Here is a 21,398-nt window from a genome sequence, read left to right as displayed (position 1 = left end):
CTAAAAACTGAGATGCGCTCAAAGGGAGTCAAAACCCGAACTAATGCATCTCACGAAAGGACGAAAGACGAGTTATTTTGAAAGGACAATCCAACTTGGTCGATTTCTTAGTCACTGAACGTTGATACGTCAAAACGAACTGTATTGTCTGATGGTTGATTTACTTTCCCGCAATAATCGACGGCATCACGCGTCCCCTGGACCGCAATGTGAGCCCCAAACCAAAATCCTAGGAAAGAGACCTGAACCAACGAGTGTGTGGAGGAATAAGGGTGGAAGAGAGATGTTGTGATACGTGTAAATAGAACTAACGTTTGTTCTTCTTATCTTATAATCGTAAATAAATAAACGCACACACCACGAATCATGCATATGAAATCATGCATACATACTAATGGATACCGTTCGTGCAGACGTCATCATTAAGCGGTTGTGGTTTCACGAGAGTAATCGGCTTGTCAGACAGTTTGATCAGTTGCAAGTAGACAGTCCCGAATCAGTAGTTGTGGCTTCTGAATCATCTTCATCCGAGTATACTCAGTCTTCCGTTAGTATGTCTGCAACCGACGAGAAGGTGGCTGAATTGGAGAATTCTGTGAACAATATCAACGACCAGCTGGCCGCAATCTTGGCCCAGCTAGCTGAGTTAGCACTGAAGGACAACAAGAGTGGTAGTAAGCGTGCTGAGAATGAGGTGAACGATGGCCCTCGCTTTGGGAATGAGGAGGATTATCAGGATTATGTCCGAAAACAGTTAGAGAAGGAGAAAGCTAAGGAAGAGGAGTGGAGGCAACACATCACACAGGAAGTGCAGGACTTGCGCGGAGGAAGCTCCGGAAGTCAGGATTTCTATAACTTGAAGAATTGCTTGACAGCAACAGCTTTGCCTCTAAAATTCCGGCTCCCTGACATGAAAAAGTTCGATGGAACTGGAGATCCCACCGCTCACATGAATCAGTACGTTGCGGTAATGAAGCACACGATCTTGACCGAGGATCAAGTCTTGGGGCTGTTTAACACTTACCTGGAGGGGGCTGCCCTCACATGGTTCCATGCGTTACCAATGGTGACAAAGAAGGATTGGAAGGAGTTGGCGAAGTCATTCATCGCTCAGTATAGTTTTAACACCATGTTGGAAGTCACTTTGAAAGAGTTAGAGAGCACTAAGCAGCAGACTGGGGAATCCCTTTCAGACTTCGTGAAGAGATGGAGGGCTAAGGCCGCGGTCATGAAATAGAAGCCGCTTGAGCAAGATCAGATCCGAATGGTGATTGGCAATCGTTGCCGTATATTAAGAATGAGTTGAGATATATGCCGTTCACAGATTTCAATCAGATGTATAGTTGTGCCTTGACTGTCGAAGGCGATGGAGAGCCGAAGAAAGCTTATACTAAGTGGACGAAGTCTGGATATAGTACCGGAGGGCCTAGCGCGAGTACGGAATCTGCGACAGTGAAAGTGGTTGATCTTAATGCTATCGAAAAGAGGCGGTTCGCCAAGTTTGATCAGACTTACGCAAAGGTTTTTGAACGTTTGCAGAAAAAGGGATTGTTGAAAGCCCTTACCCCTTATAATAAAGCTCCACCTACTCCGCAGATACAGGCTAGAGGATATTGTGAGTTCCACAGCAGTTATGGACATACGATTGAGAATTGCGAGAGGCTGAAACACGAAATCCAAGATTTGATTGAGGAGAAGAAGATAGCTGATCCTTCGTCAGCAAACCCTTCCGTTAGGCGCAATCCATTGCCTAATCATAGGGTGAGCGTGATCGGAGTTGGTTTGACGGAAACTGTAGTGATGGAATCTTTTGAGGAAGATGTAGAGGAGTTGTTGGACTCCGTCGAAAGAAGCAATGTGGGAAATGGTTTGTATGTGTCCTTCTTGGGTGAGGAACACGAGGACGAACCGATGGAGGAAGGATCAGATGGTGGAGCACCATATGACGAGGATAGTGCCGAAGAGACCGGTGAAGGGGCGTCTCGGACTATCGTGCCAAATTTGGGTTTATTCAGTGGAGGAAGGGATCCCGAAGTGCACTTGCGTGAGTATATGCATGACATGTTTATTGAATCCTTCAGAGTAGATGAAATTCCTCAGTGGTTCCACCATTCGCTGGTAGGTGAGCCTTTGCAATGGTTCCATTCATTGCCCGACTCTTGCAAGCACGATTGGGATCGGTTGTCAGATTTGTTTCTAGAAAAGTACCAAAGAGCTGAAGATAGAACTGCGGAGCATTTTGCAATGCAGATTGGACCCATCGAGCGTCCATTGCCGAGGGTGAGCAAATATAACGGAAATAAGGACCCTATGGAGCACCTCCACTTCTACTTATCGGCTATGACAGCTTTGAGTTTTAAAGAAGAAGAGATCACTAGCTTGTTTTGTAATTCACTGATGGGTGAACCGCTGATGTGGTACATGTCGCTGCCGATGTATGTTAAGACCGATTGGGCAGCTATGACGAAGAGATTTATCAAGGAATATACGGTATGGATGCTAGCAGAGCAAACCCCTGATTCCCCGTCTTACCAAACACCCGATGCGATGTTAGCGATGCCTAGGTATGGTGGATACCGGGATCCTGTGGAGCATGCAAGGATATTCCGCGATCATATGTATAACGCTGGATTTCCACAGTGCGAGTTGCATGAACATTTTCCGGAAACCTTGATGGGTGAAGCCTTATTGTGGCATCAGGGTCTGTCAGAGGAAGAGATGTGTCATTGGATACCGCTCTGAAATGCCTTTGTGGCAAGATATGAAATGTACATTCCATGGACGGGATCTCTGGATGATCTGGATAGGATTAGGCAATTCCCCGAGGAACACTTTGTGGATTATGCTAGAAGGTGGAGGCACCGTTATGAGCAGTGTAATGAGACAATGAGCGATAAGGTGCAGCTCATGTGCATACAACGAGGCGCTATTCCGTTGGCCGCAAGGAGGATGAGCCGGGTGTCCCTCCGTGACTATGATGAGTTGATAGGTTGGGCTTTGTACGGATCAGCGGATCCCTCTTTCCTGAATCCGAGTGTTCCTCACGTCATGGATTTAATGGTCGTAGACATTTGGGCGAGTTCCTCGGACGAGGTGGACGCCAATCGGAAGATCCCTATCAACATTTGGGACGAGTCGGATGACGAGCCGGAAGTTGCGGTGATGACGAGATCAGGTCGTGTGGCCGAGCGAAAGGCACCAATGGTAGAGACTGAGATTGGAGAAGGTTCGGCTCCTAAGCCCGATGACCAAGTTCTTGAACAGTTGAAGAAGACGCAAGCTAAGTCTACGGTCTGGGAAGTTTTATGCCATTCTAGGTACCATCGTGAAAATCTGATGAAAGAGTTGCAGAATTTGGTTATTTCCACCGATACCGAGCCGACAGCGCTAGTAGGGGCAATTATGGCCCGAAAGAGGACTGAGATCACATTTACCGACGAGGATCTCCCAAAAGAGGGGAAGGCTCACAATAAGCCATTGTATATCCGAGCGGAAATCAACGGGAAGAAGACTAGCTGTGTTATGGTCGATGATGGATCGGCCATTAATGTTTGTCCTTTGAAGCTCTTGTCCAAGTTGGGAGTGGAGAGAGGAGATTTGACAGCTTCTGAAACAGTGATCAGAGCATACGATGACAGCCGCAGGCACATTGAAGGAGTCTTCAAGGCCAAGTTGAAAGTGGGGCCGCATGAGGAAGAAACTGAGTTCACGGTGCTGGATATCCCGGTAACCTTTGCTGTATTGTTGGGACGCCCATGGTTCCACAAGTTAGGAGGTGTGCCCTCCACGCTCCATCAGATGATCAAGTTCCCCTTCGGAGAGGAAATAGTGACAATCAGAGCTGAGAAATTGAGCTCGGTGGCAGCATTGGGAATTGAGCCTCAACTTTTCTCCGGATTCCAAGTCTCCGGGATTTACGAATCGAGCATGACCACCGATGTGGTGAAGATGATGAAAGGAGGTTTCATCCCGGGAATGGGATTAGGAGCACACCATCAAGGGTTGTCGGAGTTTCCGGATTTTAAAAGTCAGAAAACCCGGAGGGGTTTGGGATATGAGCAGGGGAGTCCATCCAACATGAGTGCAGAAGGGAAAATAGGCTTGAGGAAGCATTTTGTAAGCGAGGGGCATGGAAAGCCATATTCGGGAACCTCCAAGTCGTGGACTAGCACGGAAGGAAAGATTCTGCCAGGGTTTGAAATCTTCAATGATGTCGCCGACTGGGGCAAAGGAAAGGCAAGCTGCTTTGTCGAGGAGATCATGATGCTGGATTAAAATGCCGAGGAGCAGGTCATTACCATTGAAGCGACTACAGGAGCTGAAATTGAGCCTAGTACCTCGAGAGTATATGAGAAGTCCGAAGATATTGAGGATGAAAATTGTATTACTGCTTTGTTTGAGTCCGATGATGTAATCACCCACGCTATCAATGAAATGAATTCTGATTTTGCTTACTTGCTTGATGTTGATCATGATCATTCCATGCATTCTCATTCATCTAACATGCCTACATTTGAAATCAATACAATAGAAATGTCAACTTTCAATCTTGGTACGGATGAAAATCCTAAACTTATACAAATTGCTCAAGAATTAACTATTGAAGAGAGAAAAGAATTTGAGAGAATAATTAAAAAATACGAAATTGTATTCGCGTGGACATACGAAGACATGCCTGGAATCGATCAATCAATCGTAACTCACCGTATTCCAACATATCCCGAGGCGAGGCCCGTAAAGCAGAAGCTCCGACGTATGAGACCCGAATGGGCAGATAAGATCAGAGAGGAGGTGAAGAAGCAGTTAGAAGCAGGATTCATCGAAGTGATCGACTATCCCCCTTGGGTCGCAAATGTAGTGCCCATTGCGAAAAAGGATGGCAAAGTGAGGATGTGCGTGGATTATAGAGATCTTAACAAGGCATGCCCAAAGGATGAGTTCGCATTGCCTCATATCGATGTATTGATCGACAGTGCAGCGTCAAGCGTCTTACATACGAATGTGGACGGTTTCATGGGCTACATGCAAGTTCAGATGGCCGAAAAGCACAAAGCGAAAACCTCGTTCACAACAGAGTGGGGAACATACTGTTACAGAGTGATGCCATTTGGTTTGAAAAATGTCGGGGCAACCTACCAGCGAATGGCCACAGCCCTGTTCCATGACATGATACACAAGGAGGTAGAAGTCTACGTGGATGACATGATGGTCAAATCAGAGACAAGAGAAGGGCATTTTGCCGCACTCGAGAAGTTTTTGGCCCGAATTGCAGAATTCAAGCTAAGGTTAAACCCGAAGAAGTGCTTTTTCGGCGTTTCGTCGGGGAAAATCTTAGGCTATATAATCGGAAATAAGGGAATTGAGGTGGATCCCGATAAAGTGAAGGCTATAAAGGAAATTCCAGCGCCGAGAAATGAGAAGGAAGTGAGGGGGTTTCTGGGGCGAGTTCAGTATATCAGTCGGTTCATAGCAAGACTCACCACAATCTGCGAGCCAATCTTTAAGTTGTTAAGGAAAGACCAACCCGTCGTTTGGAATGATAAGTGTCAACAGGCGTTGGAGAGTGTCCGAAGTTACTTGTCTAATCCGCCAGTGTGAGACCGCCTAAACTGGGAAAGCCGCTTCTCCTCTATGTAGCGATTGAGGAGCGATCTATTGGGGCGATGTTGGCTCAAGAGGGAGACACCGGTGTGGAGCACGCGGTGTATTATTTGAGTAAGAAGTTCCTGGAGTACGAGCTCAAGTACAACATGATCGAAAAGACATGTGTGGCAGTGGTGTGGTTGATGAAGAAACTGTGACACTATTTCCAATCGTATAAAGTGATCATTATTTCTCGGATGGACCCCGTGAAGTATCTATACCGAACTCCATCCTTGACGGGGAAGTTAGCCAGATGGTTGTTGCTTTTGTCTGAGTTTGACATAGAATATGTGACAAAGAAGGTTATCAAAGGAAGAGCCGTGGCAGAATTTTTGGCTAATCAACCCCTGAATACAGAAGAAGAAGAGATAAGCTATGATTTCCCCGATGAACATTTGAATGCAATCGAAGTTATACCGTGGAAAATGTTCTTCGACGGAGCAGTTAATTCGAATGGAGCCGGAGTAGGAGTACTACTTATCTCCCCGGAAGGAGAAAGAATCCCGATGGCGAAAAAATTATCCTTCCCCCTTACCAACAATATGGCCGAATACGAAGCATGCATTTATGGTTTGGAGTCATTAGCGGCACTGGGAGCGTCATATGTCGAAATTTGGGGCGACTCCAAGTTGATCATCGAACAGGCACAAGGAAACTGGGAAGTGAGAGAAGAAAGGCTACATCCGTATCTAGATCAACTAGAAGGGTTGGCATTGAGATTCAAAGAATGTCGCTTCTATCACATTCCTCGAGCTCAGAATCAGGCCGCGGATGCCTTGGCCACTTTGGTGTCAGTTTGGGACAACCCCCGGAACCTTGCTTCGAAACCATTGGTATTGAGAAGATCTCACAAACCGTGCTACGAAGACGTAATGTTGTTAGGGGCAGATGAAAAACCGTGGTATTTCGATATCGTGAACTTCATGAAAGATGGAACATATCCGGCAGAGTCAGAACCTAGGGATCAAGCTGTGATTAGAAGGCTAGCTCGTCAGTTCGTCATCCACAACGACTTGCTTTACAAAAGGCACATTGACGGATTACAACTAAGATGCTTGGATGCGGGAGAAGCCCGCGAGACGATGGAATCGGTACATTCAGGAATTTGCGGAGCCCATATGGGAGGAGCAGTACTCGTTAAGAAAATTATTAGGCAAGGCTTCTATTGGCTCACCATGGAAAGGGATTGTAACGAGTATGCGAAGAAATGTCACGATTGTCAAATCCACGGCGATTGCAGTCATCTTCCGGCCATGGAATTACACGTGCTAGCACCTATTTGGCCATTTGCTGCTTGGGGCATTGACATCATTGGCGAAGTAAGGCCTAATGCTTCAAATGGACATAAGTTTATTGCAGTCGCCATCGATTATTTCACCAAATGGGTAGAAGCAGAGTCGTTTAGCAAACTGGGATCCAAGCAGATGAGAAAGTTCATTGAAAAACACTTGATCACCAGGTTCGGAGTGCCTCATCACATGATCACGGATAACGGAGTCCAATTTCAGGGGGAAGTAAGGAATCTTTTCCGAGAATATGGCATTGAACATCACAGGTCTTCTCCGTACCGTCCACAGGCTAATGGGGCAGTAGAAGCAGCTAATAAGAACCTTAAAAAAATCCTCGTAAAGACGGTGGAATCACATCGGAACTGGCATGAGCACCTCCCACTCGCGTTGTGGGCTTATCGCACGACAGTCAGAACCTCGACTGGGGCAACGCCATTCTCCTTGGTATACGGAACAGAAGCAGTCCTGCCGATTGAGATTGAAAAGCGATCGTTGAGAATTGCGGTGGAGGCAGAAATTCCCGAGGCGGAATGGGTAAAGAGGCGATGCGAGCAGTTGGCTTTAGTTGATGAGAAAAGGATGGAAGCCCTTTACCATGTACAGTTGTATCAAAGAAGGATGGCTCGGGCTTTCAATAAAAAAGTTAAGACCAGCCCTATCAAAGAAGGAGATTTGGTGCTGAAACAGATCCGTTTGACGCACACCGACCCGAGGGGGAAGTTCAGGCCTAACTGGGAAGGACCATTCGTCGTGAAGAAGATACTAAGCAAAGGAGCGGTGAAGTTAACCACAATGGACGGCATGGAATTCTCCGAACCTACCAATCTGGATAGGCTTAAGAAATACTTTTCGTAAAAAAAAGAGAAGAATAAAGAAAAATTCCCGATAGGTTGAAAACCCGCAATGGGCGACCTATGCAATAATAAGGGAAATCCCAATGGGTGAAAACCCGAAAGGGCACTCATTTAAAAATTCCGGGATAGTAAAAGGAGAGGAGAAAAATCGCCGGGATCCGAAAACCGAAAGGCGGGTCCGGGTAACAATAGTTATGACTTGAGCAATTACAAAAACAATGTATAAGAGACTAAGTATTTCTGTTGTTTGTAAATAAATAAAGGCATGAATATATTTGACGAGAATGATTGGAATCATTATAATCTACCGCATGCATGGTAATATGAATCACGGGTTATACATTTCCTATCCTACTTTTCACAAAAAGCCTACCTACTATCCACCCCACTCCCTATACATCAGCTATACATCAGAGAAACCCTAATAAAAGCAACAATGAAAGCTACAAAGCAACAATGAAAGCTACGAGCCTAATACGGAGGGAAGTCCCAATAGTTCTCAAAATCTCTCAAGTGAGATGCCCGCTCCGCAGATAGTGTCTCCTCGGCAGCACGCGCTCTCTCATCAGAAACTCGTGCTCTCTCATCAGAAACTCGTGCTCTCTCATCAGCAGCTCGTGCTCTCTCCTCTGCAGCAAGGCGTCTGATCGACTCATCACGCGCCCTCTCCTCGACGGCAAGGCGACCCTCAGTCTCCCGTCGCATCATCCCCGACCAGTGGTCGTTCCTCTCTTGATACACATGACCAACTCGGGCATCAGCTTCCCGCACTAGCTCACTCTGTCTCCGCTCATGGGCATGAAGATCACTCTACAAAAAAAAAAAAAAAAAAAAAAAACAGATAAAAGGCAGCATAGGCAAAAACATAAATCATACATACATGCATACATTTCACTACACTAAAGTACAGTAATGATACATACCAAGTGGTCGGTGCAGCACAAGCTGAGGCGATCTCGTAAGAAGCCGGATAGATCCACGTAGTCTGTACAGGTCTCCCTAGTGGTCAGTGAAGCGTCCGAGGGATCAAACGGGACCCTCGAGGAGAAGATAGGAGGGGCCGCCTCAAATCCCGCATAAGGTGTCCCAGACTCGTCATAGCGGATCGTAGCATAATCCCTCCCGTAGCCAGGTATAGGCACGCCTATGGACGATCTCTCCGGTCGGGCTGCGCTGGAGGACTCGCCGACGAAGTAGGGCTGCTCGCGCGCTGGTGTCTGAGTCTGAGTGCCATCAAAAAAATCAGATAAGTGGGCACTCCTCCAAGATCCCTCCTGCAAAAAAAACACACAATAAAACCTCCGAGCATATCGTGAATAAAATGAAGGGGGAACGGAATCACTTACCGGAACCTCCTCCGGACCGAAGACTGCCGCGATAGCCTCCCTCGAAAACACGTCCGTCACCGGATCTACCTCCATCGCTGTCGTCGGGGCATCCCTCGCGCCCAGTAAAGTAGACAAGTAAGGCTCGCGGCCCCCAGCGTGAATCCACACCGCTCTACCAACATACCTACGGGTCAGGTCTCGACGAATGACCGATAAAGGCAGGGTCCGCACTGCGAACATAGAGATGGGGATCTCACCCGGCGTCCAATGAGCGTCTCTAACCCCGATAATGCCTCGATCCCCTAGATACCACGCCCGCACGCAGGGGCCGGTGAGCACACACTGCTACTCCTGGATCATCGACACGTATGCATACTCAGGGCCGAAGTCGAGGTCATCCCACCTGAACTGAATCTAAAGCAAAATACACAAAGAGAAAGTCAGAAAGGCTCAAACCAAAATCTGGCACGATGGGGCAAAATCTACCTGACTCAGGGTCAGCGAGTCGATCCGATCCAGAAGCCGCGACACTGTCTGACTCCTCTCATCGCTCAAGTCGAAATCCCTCCATCGAGTCATAAATGGCGGCCTCGGCACTCTCGGTCGAGGTCGAGACCGGCTAGGAAGGATGTGTCTCTCGTATGCCCACACCTGCGGTAAAAACAAGGACTAGGAGTGTGAAAAATGCGAAAAAGATAAGACGGATAAGTCAAGAAGGCGTCACGTACTAGCAGAGCAAAGGTATAACCACCGAAGTCCTTGCGCTTCCGGCAAGTCAGATCCAAAAACTTGTAAAGAAAGGCTGAGCCTGCCCCCGCCCAATCATAGGAAGCCGCTGCATCCAAATCGCTGAGCGCCTGAATGAGGCCCGCATGTACCTTCCCGCCCTTCGTGCGGAAAATCGTCTCACTCAGAGCGTATACCAAGAAGCTACGAACCGCCAAGTCGGTAGCGTCAGTCTCGCAGAAATCCCGTCTACTCAAGAGGCTAGCAGTGGAAATAAATTTTGCCGGAGTAGACTTGGCGCATAGAGGAACTCCCGGTCCAATCATGGCAGCAAGCCTAGCAGGGTCGACCCGCGGTCGCATCATACCAAAATGAAAAGGGACGGGAGTGTTGCTCCCTCGCAATCCGGTCAATAGCGAAAAATCTCGAGGCGAGATGGTCATCTCCCCAAAGGAAAGGTGGAAGGTGTGGGTCGAGTCAACCCACCGCTCACACAGGGCCCGTAGGCCAAAAGGATCACACACCCCGTTGGTACGGGGCAGCGCTACAATAAAGGATCCGAAGCCCAACTCCTGCACACGGGCTCTCGCCGCGGCACCTAGCCTATCATACCATGAGAGAACCTCGGCGGTGGTCCCCGAAATCTCAATGAACTAAAAAGGAACAAGATAAGAAAATTTTTAATACAACTCCTAAGGCAAGCGAGTGATAAGAACGCGTTAAGACTAGGTATTCTTTCATTTTCTAATCTAGAGACATCCGGTCAGTTAGGACCAATTTTCTGTAAAAATCTCTCATGTAGGGTCCTTCACGTAAGGTTGAGTCAATTCTTTGATCCACTCTCGTCTGCGGTGACGAGGAGCGTAGATTAGGTTTCACTATTCATGTACGTTAACGTGCATTAGCTAAGTTTTTACTATTCACGTGGTCATTATTCACGTGTACTATTCACGTGCATTAGCTAAGTTTTTACTATTCACGTGCATTATTCACGTTTTTACTATTCACGTGCACTATTCATGTTTTTACTATTCACATCGTTTTTACTGTTAACATGCATAAATTCGTAGTGTACTATTCACATGCATATAGCGCGCATTCTTACAAAAACAAACAGGTGTTACGTGTAAATAAAGGAATTCACGTTTTCTAGCTAAAGTCCTCTAAGGCAGTCTAAGAGTTAGCATGCAAATCATGTTTGTATAGGAGTGCTAAAGCCTAGAGTCCAAATCAAATAAAAGTGAGAAACCACTTACCTCGTTGCAGTGTGTCCTGCTCAAGTGTGTCGTAGGGTCGTGGAAAGTATCCACTCTATCCAGGTTTACATAAGCCTCGTCCATGCCTCTGGTGCCATCCCATTCGTCTAAATCCATCCCGAGAATAATCCAAATTAAAGTCTAGTGAGAGAAAGAGGGGAGAGAAGGTGTGGGGTTGAAATGAAACCCCACCACCTTATATAGAAAAAGGGAATGGCATTCCCGTAAATAGTGAAAAAGTACGATTTGACATAAAGGTAAAAAGTAAATAATCAATTACCAGGTGCACAGACCTCCGATTTGCAGTCCGTTTCAGCCTGCATTTCTCCCAGACAGTGACTAACATTGTCAAAACATCAATTCCAGACAACAGCTAATTTTTACAGAACAGTGACACCAGTCAAAATACAGACGACAGTCAACAGAAAAACAATCAGTAGTCTATTTCATTTCGGACTAAGACGTGTGCCCATCGAATCGTCGAGATGATAGCTCCAGTGAGAAAATACAGACAACAGTGTGATAAGAAAATCCAGAAACAGCCCCCGCTTTTTAGCCATTTGACTCTCGGTCGCAGACCGGAGTTGCTTTTGAGCCATTTGACTCTCGGTCGCAGACCGAAGTTGCTTTTTAGCCATTTGACTCACGGTCGCAGACCGGAGTTGCTTTTGAGCCATTTGACTCTCGGTCGCAGACCGAAGTTGCTTTTTAGCCATTTGACTCACGGTCGCAGACCGGAGTTGCTTTTTAGCCATTTGACTCTCGGTCGCAGACCGAAGTTGCTTTTGAGCCATTTGACTCTTGGTCGCAGACCGGAGTTGCTTTTTAGCCATCTTCACCACAGTCGCAAATCAGGGTAGCTGTTTAGCCATTATCTCCACAATCTTGAAATAGGGTAGCTGTTTAGCCATTATCCCCGCAATCTTGAAATAGGGTAGCTGTTTAGCCATTATCCCCGCAATCTTGAAATAGGGTAGCTATTTAGCCATTATCTCCGCGATCTTAAAATAGGGTAGCTGTTTAGCCATTATCCCCGCAATCACAAACTAGGGTAGCTATTTAGCCATTATCCCGACAGTCGTAAACCAGGGTAGCTGTTTAGCCATCATCCCGGCAGTCGTAAACCAGGGTAGCTGTTTAGCCATTATCCCCGCAGTCGTAAACCAGGGTAGCTGTTTAGCCATCATCCCCGCGATCTTAAAATAGGGTAGCTATTTAGCCATTATCCCCGCAATCTTGAAATAGGGTAGCTGTTTAGCCATTATCCCCGCAGTCGTAAACTAGGGTAGCTATTTAGCCACTATCCCCGCGGTCGTGAACTAGGGTGCAGCCCGAAGCAGAGTCTGATGCAGTCAGAGAGCAACGCCGGAGCGCGCAGCGCAAAGGTCAGGTATGTTTCCTCCTACTCGTTACGTGTCTTTTACTTTTATATGTTTTACATTGCATGTGTTACGTTAGCAAAAAACGTTTTCGAACCACACACATCACTGTCAAAATAGAAAAGTAGGGGCAACTGTAGACACCGAGTCGGAGGACCTATGACGAAAACCTGAAACAAGACGGTCGAAGCGATTGATTCCAGAAGTTTCGAAAAATATATAAAGAATAATAAGCTGAGGAAAATTAACGGCACGGCGCGGGCACGCAACGGCATCCCGCACGCGGACGACGATGGTCGAACGCCCGCTTGACGGCTCGAGACGTGCGCGCGGCGTCCGTCGGACGCACCGCGAGTGGCACGCTCTCGACGCCCGAGCAATGCCTGGGACCGCTGGCGGTGCGCACCCTCGTGGGCCGTTGAGCACACGTGCCTGGCAGCGCGAGGCGCGCGTTCGGCGGCCGCAACGTGCGAACGTCTAGCTGCGCGGAACGCGCGCTCGGCGGCCACGGAGTGCACGCGTCCGACGGCGCGGGGCACGCCCCGAGGGTCGCCGGACGGGCACCCAACCACGTCGGGCGAACGCCCAACGCGTCGAGCGGACGCCCGACGAGGGTTGGGCGCGGGCGCCCAACCTCGCATTGGGCGCTCGCCCAACGCCGTTGGGCGATCGCCCAACCACAATGGGCGACGCCCAATTTTTTTTGGGCGTCGCCCATTGTTCCGGGATCCGTTTCCCTATATAAGGGCACAGATCCCAAGGTGAAAGGGGGGGATTTTTGGGAGAGCTTTCTCACACTAGATATTTTTCTAGAGAGAGGAAGGGGATTTTTGGGAGAGCTTTCTCACACTAGATATTTTTCTAGAGAGAGGAAGTGGATTTTTGGGAAAAAAAACATTTTTTTTTCCTAAAATTGAAAATCTCTAAATTTCCTAAGTTCAATTTTTACTAAATTTTTCATAAAAAACGGAAGTTCGCGGTTCGTGGAATCAATCGGCTTCGACTGTCAGATACCGAATTAAAGGTATTATCCGAGGACTAGACTCTTTATTTTATTTATTTCTCTCCTTCTATTTATTTTTTTATGCTATAGTTTTTATTCCTTTAGTTATTTATTTATTTTGTCACATTTTATTTAGTTAGCGTATTTATTTAATTTTTGTTTCGTGTTAAATAAAATTCGGTTTTGTTTTAAAATAAAAACCTCGTTTTGGATATCCCAATACGAACCGTGATCCGATAAAAAGGTAGTTCGGGTATCGAAAATGTTGTAATTATAAGTTTTTTTAATTTAAAAGAGGTTTCCAAATAACGTTTTAAAATGAAAACATCGTTTTAGGAACTTCCGTTTTCGACTATGATCCATCTTTGGTAGTTCGGAAGTCCAAAACGATTGAATTAGATTCAATTTAAAGCTTTTGAATAAATCTGGAAAATATTGGAGTGCTGCTGTAATTTGTCAATTCTGTCACTAAATGCTGTTTACCGACGGATTTTCCATCGGTAAATCTGCCAAAATGTAAAAAATGCCATTTCGGTCCCTTTTTCTTAACTTTTAGACTTTCAATCCTTAGTATATATATATATAATTATGTAATATATTCTTTTCAAATTATTTTAAAACTTTAACATATATAATTATTTTAGGAGATTGGTATTCCATTTTTATTCTAATTTTTTATATATGTACATATTACTTTCTTTTTTATTATTACTCATTTAAATTATATTAAATTCTATTTTAAATGTTATTTACTTGGGCATTTTGGGAGATAATTAGTAGATATTGGGGGATGAACATATAGTCTTTTTGACATTAGGATTATATTAGTTATGTATATATATAGTTTTGGGGTATATTTGAGTTATCTTAATTATTGTTAAATAAAATTATTTTGAGTGATAAATGCTATTTTCTTATTTGTGAATTTCATTCACTATTTTCTTATGTTTAAAGTATAAATATATTATTTTCATTATTCTTTCTTATATATGTATTAGATAGTATATTTTCTTTTACACTTATTTTATGTCTTTCGGGCTAAAATGTGTAAATATATATCTATATTATTTTCTTTATTTCTTTTGGTCATTTATAAGTCCATGTTTCAAATGGGCTTCACTTGGAAAAATTAATTTTTGGGCCTAAATGTGTTTATTGATGTAATTATAATAGTTAGAGAGTCCATTAAATAAGTGGGGAAAGTAAGTCACAAAAAGAGAGTTTTTAATTAAATTATTTAAGCTAATGAGCTTTCTTAGATCTCTAATGTAGATAAATAGAGTCATTTTGGTTGATATTTCAAATCGTCTTCAAAACACCACGTTTTAAAACCTTAGTCCGTTCCAATGACGGATTAAGCGAACATTGTAATCAAAATCGTTTTCTTTGTTAATAATGGAGATTTTGAATCGCTTTCTTAATGAATTTGTACAAAATAAAATTGACTTGTATGTTTAACCACGTTTTCTTATTAAAAGGCTTTTACTTTAACGTTTTCGATTACTCGAGTCGTTCCAACGGCGATTCGGGTAAGCTTCATCAAACGGGGTTTTAAAACGCACCTAAATCGTTCCAACGGTGATTAAGGTGCGAACCATGTAATAAACATCGTTTTGGAAAATAAGTTAATGTAGAATAGACACACAACATAACATTTAAATACGGTTGTAAATAAATCACTTCTTTCTTCCCCCTCTCTGTGTATGTATAAACATAAATGGGTGATTCTTTACTGATGTGGCTTTTCAATATCATATGTTCAAAATGGTTTCCAAAAAAGAAAGAAAAGGGTTTCAAATGAATTTTAAACTTAAAGAAGTATACGATTAGTCCGTTATCGCCTAACATGCTGAGTAGGAGGCCGGTGGTTCATAACCGGGCGATGTCGGGGTGCCTAGTAGCCTTTCTCCGGAAAGGAGCTAGCCTTCTCGGCTCGTACCTAAGTTTCCCGAACCCACACCGGTCTCCCGCAAGGGATCGGTGTTCATTTTCCCATTCGTGGGTGGCGACTCTTCCATATCTCCGAGCTCCGGTCCTGCCGAGCAGCTTGATTCCACGATTGGTTGCTTTCGGCGCCAATCACCGCTTACGTCGCCATGAGGTTGTCCACCCCCCGGTCCGCCCGGGAGATTAGGCCGCGGCACCTCGTTTAACAACTTCGTCCTAGGGTTACCCAGAACTCAGAGGGGCATGGATTCCATCTTTGTCGTGGTTGATCGGTTTTCAAAGATGGCTCACTTCATACCATGTCGCAAGACTAATGATGCCTCAGCGACTGCTAAGCTATTTTTCAAAGAGATTGTCAGGCTACATGGAGTGCCTAAGAGCATTGTCTCGGATCGTGATACGAAGTTCCTCAGTCACTTCTGGCGGACGTTGTGGGCTCTGTTTGATACGTCTCTGAAGTTTGGTACCACCGCCCACCCTCAAATAGACGGACAGACAGAAGTGGTCAATAGAACTTTGGGAAACTTACTGCGCAGCAAATGTAAGGATAAGCCCAGGATGTGGGATGTGGTTTTAGCCCAAGCTGAGTTCGCCTACAACGGCTCTGTACATTCGGGAACCGGGAGATCCCCATTTGAGGTGGTATACACAAAGACCCCGAATCACGTCCTTGATATAGCCCATCTTCCTAAAGGAAACATGACTGCCAACCAACTGGCCAAGGATTATGTACAGATGCACCAAGAGGTAAGAGAGACTCTCGAGGAGAGAAACCAGAAATTAAAGGCTAAGGCGGATGAGCACCGCAGGGACCTACAGTTTGAAGTTGGGGATGAGGTTATGGTATATTTGGGCAAAGAGAGACTCGCCAATGCCCCAAGTAGCAAGCTTCGGCCTAGGAAATACGGGCCATATAAGATTACTAAGATGGTTAATGCCAATGCCTATCATATAGCACTGCCGAATTGGCTTGGTAAAATCTCACCAGCATTCAACATCCGTGACCTTAGCCCATGGAAGCCGGATGGTCCTTTGGAGTTCAACCAGGGCGAATCAGTGCCGAGATCTTTTAAAGAAGGAGAAAATGATGCGGACATCCTAACTGGGATCACTGATCACACGCGCCCTGGCGGATCCTCAAACATTAGGCCCATGGAGGTTTATACCTAGGGGGGCGGATCCCCATGACATACAAGCGGGGCGGATCTAGGAGTACGCCAGGAGGCGTATCAACATTGCCCTGGGTGGATCTCTAGGCTACTTCCTCCCGAAGTAATTCACCAACAACCCTGACAATCCGTACCTGTACCATTGTACTGATTGTCGGGGCGTATCACCCATTTTACCTTTTTATGGATAGCCTTATCAGAACCCTAGTAGGGGTAGTCCTTGTCTTTTATTATCATTAGTATGAGGTATTTAAACCCTCATTTTGTAAGGATGTAACAACTTTTATCAATCAAACATTATTCTTTTTGAGAACCAAGGTTTATACCTTGTTATTGGGATTCACTCCTTCTAGTTTAGCTAGAGAAGAAACTCTTTGTAGGTTTACGATTAAAACCTTCATTTATCGCTTTCAATCTGTATCATTTTAGAGAGAAGAATTGTCATGGAGATGGAGGAGATGGGAGGTAAGAGGAGAAGGGTAAAATGGATATTTTAGGGGAAAATGTGAGGGTGAACAGGTCATTATGGAGGTCAACGGTGGAAAATTCGTGGTCAACGGTGACAGTGGCCACCGGTGTAATAAAGTATAAAGTTCGGTGGCCATACCGGGAAGAAATTTAGTTCAGTGACCATAATATAAAAATGAGCATAGTTCAGTGGCCATAGGTGTAATTTACGACTTTAAACAACCTCACTTTCATTTAACAGAATTGAAATTTAGAGTTTTTACACAATTTGTGTGTGACGCTTACTTGATGAAAATTGAAAGTGAAGACTTTATTAGTGATTTTTACATAGCACGATGGGTCAGTTGATTTTGGATTTTAGTTTATTAGGGACGGAATGGATTTTATGCTTTTTGAATTAAACAAACACAATAAAATAATATATTATTTTAATAATTAATTAGTTAGTTTCCTATAATTATTATTTTAAAATATATTTAGGTACAAATATTTGGTCTTAATACAACATTTGGCAAATCTATTTAAAGACTTTAGAAATGAAGACACCAAACAGTAAAATTGGCAACTTTTGCCAAAAATTTCCAATCAGACCCCTCCTTTCTCTTATTTCTTTCAATTTATGTTGTCCTGTAATGTCTTTTCACCATGCTTTTAAGGGTCATTCACGTAATTTGGCATTATCTTCATATTTATTGAGGTTGCTGACAGCTAGCCCCAAAACGGCGTCGCATTAGCAAAGGGCATTTTAGAATTTTTGTTGGATTCTATACCTCATTACTCTTTCATTCCTCATTCGTGAATACACTTCTGCCATCTCTCTCCACTTGCTCTCCTTCATCATCTTTCACAGCAGCCTCCCTCAAATTTCTACTCCTTTTCTTTCCGGTTTCTAATCTATGAATCACACCACGTTTCTCCACCTCCTTTCTTTGTGAATCATGATTAGCAACAAATTTTCCCTTAAAAATCAGAAGGAGATGAAGCAGCCGAGGGTTTCTGTTTATATAAAAATCGGTAGTTACTATGCTGGTGGATCCACTCTTCGCATCTGTAAAATCTGGTATGTTTCCGATTTCTCCTTCTTTTTCTCCTTATTATATCCTTATTTAGCTTTCGATTCTTTTTTTCTAATTTTGCAGATTTTTTCCGTAATCCGCCTTCCGATCGGCCACTGGTGGCGTTATCGCTGTTTCATTCTTCTCAGTTTCGATTCTCTTCTATACTCACTCTTCTAGATCCGATCTTTATTGGGTTTTTTTTATGGTGTTTACACGCAGATCTGTGATGTGGTATACCTTTAATCCGGTATGATTCCAATTTGTGATTTTTTTTCTTTCTTTTTATATCATTGTTTAGTTTTTCTTCATTCTTTTTTACTAAATCTGATTTTGGTTAGTTTTCAGTAATTTTCCAGCCTTTTGCAGTGAATCCGACCTCGGATCCTCCAATGAGTTTCGATTCTCTGCTTAACTTGAGGTTTAGATCCATTTTCAGTTTGGTTTTTAGTGTTATCGCCATTTCATTCCTCTCGGTTTCGATTCTCTTCTATACTCACTGGAGTTGTAGATCTATTTTTTATTGGGTTTTTATGTTGTTTACACGCAGATCTGTTTTTTTACCTGTGTTGCAGTATACCTTAAATCCGGTATGATTTTAATCTGTGATTTTTTTTATATCATTATTTAGTTTTTATTCACTATTCTTTGCTAAATCTGATTTCGATTCTTTTTCACTAATTTTCCACCCTTTTTCAGTGAATCCTACCTTGCCCGGTGGGTTTCAATTATCTGCTTTACTCAGATCCATTTTCAGTTTGGTTTTTTCGCTGGATCCGTTTTGTTTTTTTATCTGCAATGTGGTATACCTTTAATTCGGTTTTTACATATTCTTTTCATTAATTTTTTGCTGTTGTTTTTAATTTATTTAAAAATATGTTAGTGCAGGTGCCCCCGAGCTACACATGGTTCATAAGAGTAAAGATGGGAAGTATGTTGCGGATTATGTATCAAATTGGAAAATTACTTATTATCTGTAAGCATTATGTTCCTTTATATGATATTTAATTGTTCAAATTTTAAATTAATGATCATCAACTGACTGAGAAATTAGAATTGGTGGTTGGCTCAAAAGAGAAAGAGACTGTCATTGGTATAGCTAATCCAAATAATATTAAGATTTCACAATTTTGATTTTTAAATGTTTTGTGCTGGCAGTTTTGTTCGGATACAAACAAACAATGACTTTCCAAAGTGTGAAAGCATGGCTTATATTCGCTACAACATTCGTGTGTGGAAGGAACAGTTTTGGGCTAAAATCCGAGCCATCCATTGATAAAGAGAATCCAGAATCAATAGCAATGGGAGTCAATACCTATTAGATAGCAAGCTGGCTTTCACTATCTTTCCCTCTCAGTGCATTTAGGGCATCAAATCTCACCTCTAGGCTGCTAAGCATCGTGATGAAACAAGACCACCAAATGCAACCAGTAGTTGAAGTTTGATGTGTTTAATCAGCGATAGAAACCATCAGCTGAAATATTAAATTACGAAAGAAGCCCTAACTCAGGTAAAATTTTGTTAATCACATTTTTACATTTACTTGCTTCATGATAACATCCTTGCTTTCATTTCTCTTTTGTTAATTTGCCTTTCTGAAATCTCAATTCAATTCATTTTAGGAATCATGTAGGTGTCTCATTGAGGAGTGTATGCAGGCTCTGCCACCACATGTTTATCATATTGGCAAGATCACTGAAGAACTTGAGCATTATAATGGTAATGATCCTAAGACACTTTTGTTCATGGATATTAAATTCTTGGTTTATTGATCGTGTAGGTCACAGTTGGTTTTATATATCAATTGGCATAGATTTGGAATCTAGAATGAGACCTAGAAAATCTTTGTTGAGTTTGATACTTTACTAAAGAGTATATCTCCACTTCATTTTGATTCTATTTTCTGGATCCGTGAAGATTTTTGGTCTTTGGATGCGGAATTTAGTTTTCTTATGGCTAATTGATTCGTAGGTTATTGAATTGATTCTATTCGGTTTACTATGTATTGTTGGATTAATTCAGTTATGATGGTGAACTAAGTTCAATTTTTGTGTATTAGTATGTAGATCTCTTTACAAGTCCTTTTAATTGCTCTTTGTCTGCATATGAACCTTTGAGTGAATGATCTGTTAATAGGATTACGCAACTTCAAATTTTGGTCACTTCAAATTTTGGTCACTAACTGCTTCCTTTTCGTAGGTGAATTTAGCAAGGATGCAAATTTTACTTTTATAAATGCAATTGAGAGATATTGCGTGGCTGTTTGTTCAATTAGTTTTAAGATTGCATGAGGATTGCTACTTTTTTTTTTTTTAATGTTCATTATGACATTTATATGTTCTTCCTGCTATAGACACCGAGTCGGAGGACCTGTGACGAAAACCTGTAACAAGACGGTTGAAGCGGTTGGTTCCGGAAGTTTTTAAAGCAAAAATATATAATAAAAAGGGAAGAAATTAGTGGGAGTCGCGGTCGTCAAGTGGACGACTCGCAAGTGCTCAACAACGTGGTGCGAGCGCCTAGCGGCAGCCGACGCGTGTCCGACGACAGTTGGACGCACGCCCGGCAGCGCGGGGCGCACGCTCGACGTCCGCTGGGCGCGAACGCCCGGCAGCACGGAGCGCGCGCTCGACGACCGATGGGCGCGCGCGCCCGACGGCCGCTGGGCGAGTGCGCCCGGCAGCCGCTGGGCGAGCGTCCAGCGACGTTGGGCGGACGCCCAACGATCGTCGGGCGAACGCCCAACGTCAGTTGGGCGTTCGCCCAACGAAAGTTGGGCGTCCGCCCAACCAGCTTTGGGCGACGCCCAATTTTATTTGGGCGTCCGCCCAACCATTTTATTTGGGCGTCATCTAAAGACTTCCGGGACCCGTTGCTTATTTAAGGCACGGATCCCCATGCAAGAGGGGAAGAGATTTTGGAGAGCTTTCTCACTCTACACATTTTTAGAGAGAGAAAGTAAATTTTTTTGAGAAAAATATTTTTTTTCTGAAAAAGTCCGAATTTCCCAAAAGTTAAAATTTTTACTAAAAAGACGAAAAACACAAAAAACCAGAAAATCACAACTCGTAGAATCGACCGACTTCGACTGTCAGATACCGATCTTGAGGTATTATCCGAGGACTAGACTCGTTTTATTTTATTTAATTTATTTCCTTTATTTATTCATTTTTATGTTATAATTTTATTTATTTAGTTATTTATTTATTTATCACGTTTTACTTAATTTTTCGTATTTATTTAATTTTCGTCTCGTATTAGATAAACGTTCGGTTTTGTTT

At 43.7% G+C, this 21,398-nt stretch overlaps 1 protein-coding gene across 23 annotated transcripts; it reads left to right on the top strand.

Moving 5' to 3' along the window:
* Nucleotides 1-17,818: 17,818 nt before the first annotated feature.
* Nucleotides 17,819-21,123, top strand: LOC136208875 (uncharacterized). 23 transcript variants are annotated; one of them, XM_066000153.1, is made up of 7 exons: nt 17,821-18,122; nt 18,202-18,367; nt 18,459-18,707; nt 19,006-19,093; nt 19,276-19,627; nt 19,740-19,836; nt 20,317-21,123. In XM_066000153.1, exons 2-5 carry the CDS (start codon nt 18,323-18,325, stop codon nt 19,437-19,439), a joined length of 546 nt encoding a protein of 181 aa, XP_065856225.1. In that variant the 5' UTR covers nt 17,821-18,122; nt 18,202-18,322; the 3' UTR covers nt 19,440-19,627; nt 19,740-19,836; nt 20,317-21,123. The 23 variants fall into 23 exon arrangements, 6 of the variants coding, with proteins under 6 accessions (XP_065856225.1, XP_065856226.1, XP_065856224.1 ...); XR_010677306.1 differs by lacking the exon at nt 20,317-21,123 and having other exon boundaries at nt 17,822-18,122; nt 18,466-18,538; nt 18,668-18,707; nt 18,817-19,093; nt 19,740-20,170; XR_010677307.1 differs by lacking the exon at nt 20,317-21,123 and having other exon boundaries at nt 17,822-18,122; nt 18,459-18,538; nt 18,668-18,707; nt 18,817-19,093; nt 19,740-20,170.
* The last annotated feature ends 275 nt before the right edge of the window (nt 21,124-21,398 follow it).

This window comes from Euphorbia lathyris, chromosome 10, assembly GCF_963576675.1.
Source record: "Euphorbia lathyris chromosome 10, ddEupLath1.1, whole genome shotgun sequence".
In the NCBI taxonomy this organism is placed as follows: Eukaryota; Viridiplantae; Streptophyta; class Magnoliopsida; order Malpighiales; family Euphorbiaceae; genus Euphorbia; species Euphorbia lathyris.
Note: the sequence above shows the minus strand (reverse complement) of the source record. Positions and strands in the feature narration are given on the sequence as shown.

Bases quoted from the DNA above. Each gene is read 5' to 3' on its own strand.
- LOC136208875 (XM_066000153.1), top strand. From the start codon at position 18,323: ATGGTGTTTACACGCAGATCTGTGATGTGGTATACCTTTAATCCG. The intron at 18,708-19,005 runs GTATGATTTTAA...ATGTTAGTGCAG, and splicing joins TGCAGTATACCTTAAATCCG to GTGCCCCCGAGCTACACATG. The intron at 19,094-19,275 runs GTAAGCATTATG...TTGTGCTGGCAG, and splicing joins TGGAAAATTACTTATTATCT to TTTTGTTCGGATACAAACAA.